Raw genomic sequence first — 14330 nt, forward strand, 5'->3', positions numbered from 1 at the left:
TATTATTATTCTGTTGTTATTACAGTAGAGTCTCACTTATCCAACATAAATGTTGGATAATAAGGAGAGATTAAGGAGAAGCTTATTAAACACCAAATTAGGTTATGATTTTACAAATTAAGCACCAAAAGTCATGTTATACAACAAATTTGACAGAAAAAGTAGTTCAATGCGCAGTAATGCTACGTAGTAATTATTGTATTGACGAATTTAGCACCAAAATATCACAATGTATTGAAAATGTTGGATAAGTGAGACTCTACTGTATTATTATTATTATTATTATTCTGTTGTTATTACAGTAGAGTCTCAGTTATCCAACATAAACATTGGATAAGCGAATATGTTGGATAATAAGGAGGGATTAAGGAGAACCTTATTAAACATCAAATTAGGTTATGATTTTACAAATTAAGCACCAAAACATCATGTTAGACAACAAATTTGACAGAAAAAGTAGTTCAATACGCAGTAATGCTATGTAGTAATTAATGTATTGACGAATTTAGCACCAAAATATCACAATGTATTGAAAATGTTGGATAAGTGAGACTCTACTGTATTATTATTATTATTATTATTCTGTTGTTATTACAGTAGAGTCTCACTTATCCAACATAAACGTTGGATAAGCGAATATGTTGGATAATAAGGAGGGATTAAGGAGAACCTTATTAAACATCAAAATAGGTTATGATTTTACAAATTAAGCACCAAAACATCATGTTAGACAACAAATTTGACAGAAAAAGTAGTTCAATACTCAGTAATGCTATGTAGTAATTAATGTATTTATGAATTTAGCACCAAAATATCACAATGTATTGAAAACACTGACTACAAAAATGCGTTGGATAATCCAGAACGTTGGATAAGTGAGTCTCTACTGTATATGGTCCATGGGAAAGGAATGTAAGAGCCTTAGGAGACCATAAACATGAGATGACAGTATGGTGCTGCAGCAAAAAAGGCCAATACCATTCTAGGTTGCATCCATAGGAATATAGCGTCTAGGGGAGTCATATTATATAGGCCATTGGAAAGGGATCCAGGAGCCTTAGTGGACCTATATATATAAATAATGCATTGGATAATCCAGAATGTTGGATAGGTGAGATTCTACTGTATTATTATTATTATATTGCAAATCATCGTGGAACAAGATTAGCACCCTCTCCCAATACAACAATGCAATGCAATAAAAATAAAATCTATAAATTCTGAATTCCGGAGGATTGCAAACGGCAAAAATTCAGAGTATACCTGTCTGCAAAAGGCGGGACAGCGATGGGGGGAAATGGGGAAAGGAAAGGCCGCCGTTACCTGTAGAACTGGAGCTGTCTTTTGGGACTCCCGTAGCGAGCGCTTCCGACAGCACAAGGGACAGAAAGAGAGAAAGATACGTTCCAGACCTTCGCCATAATAACAAAATACATCAACTCCACGCACAGGGCCAAGAATGGACCGTTTCCCCCTTAATTCTTGACTTCGGTCACTCTAGCAACCCAACCCAATAGTCTTTGTGCTCCTCCGCTCGCAGGAAGGGCTTCCGCCACAGCGCCACCAAGAGGCCGGAGGTGGCATTGCAGGTCACAATAATGTCTCTGCACAAATTGGGGATGCACAAACCTGCCACAGAAGGCTGGGATCGGTAGCTCGGTGAGTATTTATCTGAATATTTCTATGAAGATTCTTCTGAATATTTTGATGACTATTTTTGTGAATATTTCTCTTAATATTTTAGTGAATATTTTTTCTGAATATTCTGTTGTAACAGTCACACGGGTTTACTGTTTTAATTTGAGTGTGATATTGGTTTTTAAGTATGTTTTACGATTGTTGGTTTTTACTATATTTTGTATTTTATGTGGCAGTAATCTTGCCATTATGTAAGACCGCTCCGAGTCCCCTTGGGGGAGAAGAGCGGTATATAAATAAAATAAAATAAAATAAATAATATTTTAGTGAATATTTTAGTATTTTTTTCCTGAATATTTTGGTAAATACTTTTCTGAATATTTTAGTGAATATTGTTTTGGATATTTTTCCTGAATATTTTTTGGTGAATATTTGTTATGAACATTCTTCTGAATATTTTGGTGAATATTTTTTTCTGAATATATTAGTGAATATTCTTCTGAATATTTTAATGAATATCTTAATGAATATTTTTCTGATTATTTTTAGAAATTACTTTTAGTAAATATTTGTTGCGAACATTCTTCTGAATATTTTCCTGAATATTTGAGTGGATTTTTGTGAATATTTTTTTCTGAATATTTTCCTGAATATTTTTTTAGTAAATATTGTTGTGAATATTTGTTGTGAACTTTCTTCTGAATATTTCCCTGAATATTTCTGTGAATATTTTTAGTAAAGATTTTTGTGAATATTTGTTGCAAACATTCTTCTGAATATTTTCCTGAATACAGTATTTAAGTGAAATTTTTGTGAATATTTTTTCTGGATATTTTCCTGACTATTTATTTTCTTAGTCTGGAGGAAACACAGTAGACATAAAAGTATCCATCCCGGGGTCAGGTGCCAATCCCTCTCCTTGCCCTGCATTCACCGGCATGTGAGCCCTAACAACATACATGTGCAACACAACCTGAATATTGCGTGTGTTGTCGCTACGGCCCGCGGTGGGCTCACCTGTAGATCATGCCTGGGGATCCCGTCTGCCTGTTGGAGAATCTAGCCGGAGAGTCCGTGGTGGATTCCGGATACATGGAGCCCACCTCCAGCTTCCAGGTCAGCGCCGCTCAACACCCACTAAAAAGTAAGGAAAGAGGATAATTAATATTAATACGAGGATGATTTTTCTAAATATTGTGACATTTCCTCCTTGTGGCCAGAAGGTGGCGGTGAAGAGCAGGAGGAAGCAGCAGCAGCGCCCTCTTGTGGCCGCTGGCTCTCATGACATTGAATTTGCATTAAATCTCCCCACGCGCTCCGATCCCTCCCGACAGATGTCCATCCACAGAATCACAGAATAGTAGAGTTGGAAGAGACCTCATTATTCTAATTATAATAGTAATAACCGAATCCTATACCCCAAGGGCCACCTTGTCTCTGTAATAATAATAGTAACAACAACAACAACAACAACATAATCCTAGAGTTGGAAGGGAGCCCCAAAGGCCATCCAGTCTGACCCCGTTCTTTCCGCCAGTCAGGAAGACACCATCCGATCCCTCCCGACAGATGGCCATCCAAAACTTATTTATTTATTTGCTAAATTTATATGCCGCCCTTCTTTCGCACCCCGAAGGGGACTCAGAGCGGCTTACAAATTAAATAATAATAATAATAATAATAACTTTATTTTTATACCCCGCCCCATCTCCCCGAAGGGACTCGGGGCGGCTCACATGGGGCCTACCCCGATAAAACAATCAAATATCAGTAACACAACTATAAAACAATTATACCAGTAAAACATCAATATCAATAAAACAATCGTTAAAATCGGCAAGAAGCATACAAGAAACATACAATATTAAAACAGGAGACTAATTCATAAAATCCAGAACAGAATGTGCCGGTAGAAATGGACAATAAAGTGCAAAATAGCATTGGCAACATTTACATAAATTTACATACAATGTTTTTATCGTTGTTTTTATTGTTTTTATTGCTATTTTAAAGCTAAGTGCTTTGTTTTAATCTATTTCTGTAAACCACTCCGAGCCAAAATGGGAGTCTAATAAATAAATAAATAAATAAATAAATATTATATTATTAGCATAGTACAATACTGGCAATAAATTACTATATTGTACTATTATCAATATATGGTAATATTATTAGTAATATTACATGTAAAATATAATATATAATTAATATTATATTGTTTTATTGGTATAGCGTATTACAATATAATATAAATATTATATTATTAGCATAGAACAATACTGGCAATAAATCACTATATTGTACTATATCAGTATATGGTAATATTATTAGTAATATTACATGTAAAATATAATATATAATTAATATTATTATATTGCATTATTAGTATAGCGTATTACAATATAATATTATGAATATTATATGTATCTACAATATGTTATAATTATTATTTGCCAATAGTAATAATAATAATAGTAATAATAACAATAATAATAATAATAATAATAATAATAATAGAATCCTAGAGTTGGAAGGGGCCCTCAAAGGTCATCCAGTCCAACCCCATCCCTTTCTGCCAGGCAAGAAGACACCATCCGATCCCTCCCGACAGATGGCCATCCAAACCTCTGCTAATAGTAGTAATAATAATATATAACATTATCTCAATAATAATATAACAAATATAATATATTGTTATTTATAATATAATATATAATATCACAGCAATAATATATATATAAAATACAAATAACATATATAATATAATAATAGTGCAATATAATATATAATATAACAGCAACAATAATAATATAACAACAATATATAATTTAACACCAATAACATACAACAATATAACAGCAACAATATAACATAAAATAATATAACTGCAATAATAATAATAATAATAATAATAATATATTTTAATAGCAATATATTTTAACAGCAACAACGATAATATATATTACAGTAGAGTCTCACTTATCCAACATAAACGGGCCGGCGGAATGTTGGATAAGCGGATATGTTGGATAATAAGGAGGCATTAAGGAAAAGCCTATTAAACATCAAATTAGGTTATGATTTTACAAATTAAGCACCAGAACAGCATGTTTTACAACAAATTTGACATCTAAAGTAGTTCAATACGCAGGAATGTTATGTTGTAATTACTGTATTTACGAATTTAGCACCAAAATGTCATGATATATTGAAAACATTGACTACAAAAATGCGTTGGATAATCCAGAACGTTGGATAAGCGAGACTTGGATAAGTGAGACTCTACTGTATGTATGTATGTGTATATATATAATAATGCAATATAATATATGACAGCATCAATAATATAACAGCAACAATAATATATAATTTAACACCAATAACATACAATAATATAACAGCAACAATAATATATAATTTAACACCAATAACATACAATAATATAACAGCAACATAATAATATAACAATATAACATAAAATAACGGCAATAATAATAATATATTTTAACAGCAATCCTATATAATATAACAAAAACAATAGTAATAATAACATATATTTCCAGCAATCCTATATAACAAAAACATATATTATATTATATAAATATATTATATTTTATTATAGTATGTTATATCATATAAACATATATTATTATGCTGTATTATGTTATATTTACATACATTTTATTGTTATATTATGTTATATAAATATATTTTATTATTATGTTATAAATACATTATATTTTGTTATTATTATATGTTATATAAATACATGATGTTTTATTATTATATTATATTATGTTCTATGATATAAACACATTATATTTTATTATCATATTACATGATATATTATATATATATTATATTAGAAAAGAAGCAGAACGAATCCCAAGGACAAAAGAGAGAGAAAGAGGAACAAAAATCTAATGTGGTTGGGAAATTAATTAATAGTTGCCATGGAAACAGCGATGCCGAAGCAATGACACGATTGCCTTTGGAAGGAGGAGAGTGGCCTTGTTTGCCAAATGCCGCGGCGGTCCTTCCAGATGGGTAAACTCACGCGGGCGCGGATCCTGAGTGTAAATAACACACCGAGTGCCAGAGACGGGGAGCGAAGAACCACGAATTGCATGCAGATAGATATAGGTTACCCCAATCTATATATATATAAAAGGGTAATGGGATCACGGCACCGAACAAAACAACTAAACGCTCCCCAACCTCGAAAATTGACAGCACAACCTCTCATCCACGCCTCTACGTTCATACAACAAAAAGAAAAATGAAGTCTAAGCCACAGCAACGCGTGGCCGGGCACCGCTAGTATTTATATATATATTTCTAGGTGTGAATCCCAGCAAGGACACGGGCAAGGTTGCAAAGCCTACCTGAGCCGGACAACGTCCACCCGCCGTGGTGGCGGCATCGGAATAAGAGGCAGGAAAGCACAACACTCGAGGCAGAGGAGGGGACGGGGAGAGATCGGGGGGATTGGAGCCCCGGAAGCCCAGCCGAGATGCTTTGCTGATCTCACTGCCGCAGCGTCAACGACGACAACGGAGGCGACTGAGTCAGCGGGAACGACAAGGACGGACGGAGGGACGGACGGACGGGTGGATGGATGGATCGATGCGTGGACGGACAGACGCCACCTCCGCCCACCCACAAGGACCCACGAGGACCGGGAACGAGGCTTGGAAGGGGCACCCAGAGGCCATCCAGCCCGGCCCCTTCCTGCCATAAATCCAAGCTCAGGTGGACATCCAGCCTCTGCTTAATAATACAGTAGAGTCTCACTTATCCAAGCTAAAAGGAAATTTGGATAAGCCAAAATCTTGGATAATAAGGAGGGATTAAGGAAAAGCCTATTAAACATCAAATCTATATATATAAAAGGGTAATGGAATCACGGCACCGGACAAAACAACTAAACGCCCCACAACCTTGAAAATTGACAGCACAACCTCTCATTGACGCCTCTACATTCATACAACAAAAAGAAAAGAAAAATTAAGTCCTAACACAGCAACGCGTGGCCGGGCATAGCTATCTATATATATAAAAGGGTAATGGAATCACGGCACTGGACAAAACAACTAAACTAAACGCCCCACAACCTCGAAAATTGACAGCACAACCTCTCATCCACGCCTCTAGGTTCATACAACAAAAAGAAAAGAAAAATTAAGTCCTAGCCACAGCAACGCGTGGCCGGGCATAGCTATCTATATATATAAAAGGGTAATGGAATCACGGCACTGGACAAAACAACTAAACTAAACGCCCCACAACCTCGAAAATTGACAGCACAACCTCTCATCCACGCCTCTAGGTTCATACAACAAAAAGAAAAGAAAAATTAAGTCCTAGCCACAGCAACGCGTGGCCAGGCATAGCTATCTATATATATAAAAGGGTAATGGAATGACGGCACCGGACAAAACAACTAAACTAAATGCCCCACAACCTTGAAAATTGACAGCACAACCTTTCATCCACGCCTCTAGGTTCATACAACAAAAAGAAAAGAAAAATTAAGTCCTAGCCACACAATGCGTGGCCGGGCACAGCTAGTTATTGTATATACTCGAGTATAAGCCTAGTTTTTCAGCCCTGTTTTTTTCAGGACTGAAACCCCCCCCCCCTCAGCTTATACTTGGGTGAGGGTCCTGGTTAGCTTATATTCATGTTGGCTTATACTTGAGTATATATGGTACATCTATATATATAAAAGGGTAATGAAATTTTGGCCTAGAACAAAACTACACACCCCAGAAACACTAAACTTGGCCGCACAACCCCTCATCCAGGCCTCTACGTTCATACAACAAAAAGAAAAGAAAAATAAAGTCCTAATTAATTGTTTTTATCCAACCAACACCACCACACTAAGCCACAGCAACGCGTGGCCGGGCACAGCTAGTTTATTATTATTGGTATTACAGTAGAGTCTCACTTATTCAACATAAACGGGCCGGCAGAACGTTGGATAAGCGAATATGTTGGATAAGAAGGAGGCGTTAAGGAAAAGCCTATTAAACATCAAATTAGATTATGATTTTACAAATGAAGCACCAAAACATCATGTTATACAATAAATTGGACAGAACAAGTAGTTCAATACGCAATAATGCTATGTTGTAATTACTGTATTTACGAATTTAGCACCAAAATATCTTGATATATTGAAAACATTGACTACAAAAATGCGTTGGATAATCCAGAACCTTGGATAAGCGAGTCTTGGATAAGTAGACTCTACGGTAATAACAATAACAGAACCATAGCATCCTTGAGTTGGAAGGGATCCTCATAGGCCATCCAGTCCAACCTTCTTCCCCAGGCAGGAAGGCACAATCTGATCCCTCCTCCTCGCCAAGATAATAATAATAATAATAATAATAATAAAGTACATGATAGATATTCAGACAGATTAGGTAGGTAGATGATTGATTGATTGATAGGTTAGGAAGGTAGACGATACATAGCTACATAGACAGACAGATTAGGTAGGTAGATGATAGAGTATCTAGATGATTGATTGATAGGTTAGGAAGGTAGATAATACAGAGTAGCTACATAGACAGACAGATTAGGTAGGTAGATGATAGAGTATCTAGATGATTGATTGATAGGTTAGGAAGGTAGATAATACAGAGTAGCTACATAGACAGACAGATTAGGTAGGTAGATGATAGACAGACATAGAAAGATGAGTAGCTAGATGATTGATTGATTGATTAATTAGGTAGGTAGATGATAGAGAGTATCTAGATGCGTGATTGATAGGTTAGGAAGGTAGACGATACATAGAGTAGTTACATAGACAGACAGATTAGGTAGGTAGATAGATGATAGACAGACATAGAAAGATGAGTAGGTAGATGATTGATTGATTAGGTAGGTAGATGATAGATAAGGTTGCTACATAATAGAGTAGGTAAATAGAATATATATATATATCATATATATATGATAGGTTAGGTAGGTAGATGATAGATAGATAAGGTTGCTACATGATAGATTAGGTAAGTAGAGTCTCACTTATCCAACGTTCTGGATTATCCAACGCATTTTTGTAGTCGATGTTTTCAAAACATTATGATATTTTGGTGCTAAATTCGTAAATACAGTAATTACTACGTAGCATTACCGTGTATTGAACTACTTTTTCTGTCAAATTTGTTGTAAAACATGATGTTTTGGTGCTTAATTTGTAAAATCATAACCTCATTTCATGTTAATAGGCTTTTCCTTAATCTCTCCTTATTATCCAATGTATTTGCTTATCCAACGTTCTGCTGGCCCGTTTAGCTTGGATAAGTGAGACTCTACTGTATATGATTGATTGATAGGTTAGGTAGGTAGATGATAGATAAGGTTGCTACATGATAGATTAGGTAAGTAGAATATAGATATAGAGATGATTGATTGATTGATAGGTTAGGTAGATGATAGATAGATAAGGTTGCTACATAATATATTAGGTTAGTAATATATATATAGAGAGAGAGAGAGGGGGGGATTGATTGATAGGTTAGGTAGGTAGATGATAGATAAACTAGATAATGATCGATTATATAGGTAGATAATAGATAGAGTAGTTAGATGATTGATTGATTGATAGGTTAGGTAGGTAGATGATAAACTTGATAATTGATTATGTAGGTCAGGGGTCCCCAAACTAAGGCCCGGGGGCCGGATGTGGCCCTCTGAGGTCATTTATCTGGCCCCCGCCCTCAGTTTTATAATATAATATATTGTATATACATATAATATTGATAATAATATTATAATGTAATACAATATAACACTAATAATAATACCATATAATAATATTAATTATATGTTCTATATTACATATAATATTACTAATAATATTACAGTATAGTGGTATAGTTCAATATAGTAATATCTAATGCTAATATTGTGCTATGCTAATAATATAATATATTGTATGTACATATAATTTGTAAGCCACTCTGAGTTCCCTTTGGGGTCAGAAGGGTGTGATACAAATGTAGTAAATAAATGCAGTAAATAAATAAATAATAAATAAATAGATTTTAGACTTAGGCTCACCCAAAGTCTGAAATGACTTGAAGGCACACAAAAACAACAACAAAAACAATCCTAATTAACTTGACTATCTCATTGGCCAGAAGCAGGACCACATTTCCCATTGAAATCCTGATCAATGTATGTTGGTTAAAATTGTTTTTATTTTTAAATATTGTATTGTTCTTTCATTGTTCTTCTTCCTCTTGTTCCTCTTATTTTGCACTACAAATAAGACATGTGCAGTGTGCATCGGAATTTGATTGTATTTTTTTTTTCAAATGATAATCCGGCCCCTCAACAGTCTGAAGGATTGTGGACTGGCCCTCGGCTTAAAAAGTTTGAGGACCCCTGATGTAGGTAGATAATAGAGTAGTTAGATTATTGATTGATTGATTGATAGGTTAGGTAGGTAGATGATAAACTTGATAATTGATTATGTAGGTAGATAATAGAGTAGTTAGATGATTGATTGATTGATTGATTGATTGATTGATAGGTTAGGTAGGTTGATGATATATAGATAAAGTAGATGATAATTGATTGATTGATAGGGTGAGTAGATGATAGATAGATGAGAATATTAATTATTATTATTATTATTATTATTATTATTATTACTATTTTGTTCTTCCCCCAGGCAGGAAGACACAATCCGATCCCTCCTCCTCGCCAAGATGATAATGATAATAATAATCTGCCAACCGCAAAAGGCCACCCTACTGGGATCTGCATGCATCATCCGAAAATACATCACACAGTCCTAGACACTTGGGACTTGCCGGGATTGGCAGAACCCGCTCCCGAGGCTTCTCCAACCAGCCTTCCCAGCGCACGACTGGTAATTTGATGATCCCTCTCTTGCTCCCAGAAAAAGCTGCTGATTATTTTGCTTTCGCTCCCCGGATGATGTGGCGACTCAGCAGCCGTGGGCTTTCTTTCGGGGATGACTCAGCCCCGCTGCTGACTTTGCCACCGGGTCAAGTGTGTCCCAAACGGATTCAGCACCGCGGACAGCGCCCCCTGGACCGAAACAGGAGCCCCATTGCCCACAATGGTTTCAGCACCGCGGACAGCACCCCCTTGGACCAAAACAGGTTCTGATCTTGGTTCGAACCCTGAAACTTTGCAGCGGGCTCCTTCCTTGTCATGATCTCCAGTCTTTGACATCTCCCGTCGGTTGACAAAGAACAGATGCGAGCCATAAAACCTCAATTACCCTCTGGTGTGTGAGAGCCCCTATATAAATGGGCTACAGAGAAGGTTCTGGTATTCTGTACAATAATGATGTCATGATCTCTGATCTTTGACATCTCCGGACACAGACCAAACGCTGACAACGAACAGATGCCAGCCATAAAACCTCAATTACCCTCTGGTGTGTGAGAGCCCCTATATAAATGGGCCAAAGAGAAGGTTCTGGTATTCTGTACAATAATGATGTCATGATCGCTGATCTTTGACATCTCCGGACAGAGACCAAGCGCTGACAACGAACAGATGCCAGCCATAAAACCTCAATTACCCTCTGGTGTGTGAGAGCCCCTATATAAATGGGCCAAAGAGAAGGTTCTGGTATTCTGTACAATAATGATGTCATGATCTCTGATCTTTGACATCTCCGGACACAGACCAAGCGCTGACAACGAACAGATGCCAGCCATAAAACCTCAATTACCCTCTGGTGTGTGAGAGCCCCTATATAAATGGGCCAAAGAGAAGGTTCTGGTATTCTGTACAATAATGATGTCATGATCTCTGGTCTTTGACATCTCCGGACACAGACCAAGCGCTGACAACGAACAGATGCCAGCCATAAAACCTCAATTACCCTGTGAGAGCCCCTATATAAATGGGCCAAAGAGAAGGTTCTGGTATTCTGTACAATAAAACCTGTTGGAATCTACCAGCGTGTGTCTTGGTGCTTTTTCTGGTGGAAGACTGACCCACAGCACAACTGGGAGAAGAGAACCCGACACATTTCCCCAAAGAAAGGAGAAAATGGCATACACACAAAATGCATACACACCATAGGAGACTAAGGAAGCCATGGTGTGTGTTTGTGTACACATAAACATATATGCACACACAATATCATGTGTTGTATATACTTATAATATTGAAAATAATATTCTAATGTAATACAATATTATTCTAATAATAATATAACAATATTATTTACATATTATACATTAAATGTAATATTAGTAATAATATTACCATATAATGATATAGTACAATATAGTGATTTAATGCTTATATTGTGCTATGCTAATAATATATTGGCATTATATGAGTGGGATATAAATGTAGTAAATAATAAATAAATAAATTATTATATACACACACACATATATTACATATACACATGCACACATATATGTACAGACCAATTTTCTATATATACATAAACATATATACACACATATATTATATATACACACGTACACATATATGATTACATACACACACCTAGGAGACTAGGGAAGCCATAGTGTGTGTTTGTATACACATAAACATATACACACACACACATATGATTTTATACACACACACATATATTATACAAACACATGCACACATATATGTACACATACACACCTAGGAGACTAGGGAAGCCATGGTGTGTGTTTATGTATATGTAAATGTGTATATATATGTGTGTTTGATCATATTATATAAATATATATGCACACATAACATATGATCCTATATATACATACATATATTATATATACACACGTACACATATATGATTACACTAACACACCAAGGAGACTAGGGAAGCCATGGTGTTTATATGTAATCATATATATGTATGTATGTATGTGTATATATATGTGTGTGTGTATATATGTGTATATATATATATACATACACACTCTATATGTGTGTAAGTATGTGTATATGTGTGTGTGTATATATATATTCATATATGTGTGTATAATTATATATGTGTGTATGTATGTGTATATATATGTGTGTGTGTATATATATATATATACATACATACATACACACTCTATATGTGTGTAAGTATGTGTATATGTATATATATATATATATATATTCATATATGTGTGTATAATTATATATGTGTGTAAGTATGTGTATATATATGTGTGTGTATATATATATATATGTACACACATACACACACACGCTATATGTGTGTAAGTATGTGTATATGTGTGTGTATATATATATATTCATATATGTGTGTATAATTATATGTGTCTGTATGTATGTGTATATATATGTGTGTGTGTGTATATATATATATACATACATACACACTCTATATGTGTGTAAGTATGTGTATATATATATATATATATATTCATATATGTGTGTATAATTATATATGTGTGTAAGTATGTGTATATATATGTGTGTGTATATATATATATATGTACACACATACACACACACTATATGTGTGTAAGTATGTGTATATGTGTGTGTATATATATATATATTCATATATGTGTGTATAATTATATATGTGTGTAAGTATGTGTATATATGTGTATATGTGTGTGTGTATATATATATATATTCATATATGTGTGTATAATTATATATGTGTGTATGTATGTGTATATATATGTGTGTGTATATATGTATATATATATATATACACATACATACACACTCTATATGTGTGTAAGTATGTGTATATGTGTGTGTGTGTGTATATATATATATATATTCATATTCATATATGTGTGTATAATTATATATGTGTGTATATAATCATATATCTGTGTACATATAGTGCAATCCCCATAAGTTGAACCTCTGCTCCGCTCCTTCCTTAACTGCTTTTAAGGGATTTGGTTTTATTGCCTAGGTCTGCTTTTAAGCTGCTTTTAATTGACCGGCAATCGATGGGCTTTTACGGCCGATGCTGATTTATTGCTGGCGCTGCATGCCGGCAGGCGGGCCATCCATACCATCGATCTTATCTATTGTTCCGGGTTCGAAAGTGTTGTTCCTGTTTAATGGTGCGGCCCTGACTTTGGAAGGAGCAATCCCACTCCAGAAACTTTGCTTTCGTGGCTGATACAAACTAGGATGAATTGGTTGAGATAATTCATTGCAAAACCAGTCCGCAAAAATAGTATTATTATATTGCACTGCAAATTAGAATAATATTGTTATACTGCATTGCAAATTAGATGATAATGATTGTTATTATTATTATATTGCATTGCAGATTATAATATTATTATTATTATACTGCATTGCAAATCAGAATATTATTATTATTATACTTCATTGCAAATTAGATTATTATTATTATTATTATTATTATTTTGCATTGCAAATTAGAATATTATTATTATATTGCAATGTAAATTAGGATATTATTATTATACTGCATTGCAAATTAGAATATTACTATTATATTACATTGCAAATTGGATTATTATTATCACTGCAAATTAATTATTATTATTTTGCATCGCAAATTAGATTATTATTATATTGCATTGCAAATTAGATTATTATTATTATTATATTGCATTGCAAATTGGAATATTATTATCATTGCAAATTGGAATATTACTATTATATTGCATTGTAAATTGGAATATTATTATCACTGCAAATTAATTATTATTATTATTTTG

The 14330-nt window shown here is 34.3% G+C and overlaps 1 protein-coding gene across 3 annotated transcripts in view; it reads right to left on the minus strand.

Annotated features, from left to right (window-relative positions):
* The window catches only part of kcnab2 (potassium voltage-gated channel subfamily A regulatory beta subunit 2), a 55969-nt gene that overhangs the window by 36342 nt on the left and 5297 nt on the right, over positions 1-14330 (minus strand). The window contains exons 1-3 of one of the 3 annotated variants that reach the window (XM_062965726.1): positions 6024-6247; positions 2656-2775; positions 1324-1365 (exon numbers count right to left, since the gene is read on the minus strand). In XM_062965726.1, coding sequence (XP_062821796.1) covers positions 1324-1365; positions 2656-2732 — 119 coding nt within the window. In that variant the 5' untranslated portion in view covers positions 2733-2775; positions 6024-6247. Of the gene's footprint in view, positions 1-1323; positions 1366-2655; positions 2776-6023; positions 6248-14330 lie in introns of those variants that run through there. The other 2 variants (XM_062965725.1, XM_062965727.1) reach the window with 2 other exon arrangements.

Source organism: Anolis carolinensis, unplaced genomic scaffold, assembly GCF_035594765.1.
Source record: "Anolis carolinensis isolate JA03-04 unplaced genomic scaffold, rAnoCar3.1.pri scaffold_15, whole genome shotgun sequence".
In the NCBI taxonomy this organism is placed as follows: Eukaryota; Metazoa; Chordata; class Lepidosauria; order Squamata; family Dactyloidae; genus Anolis; species Anolis carolinensis.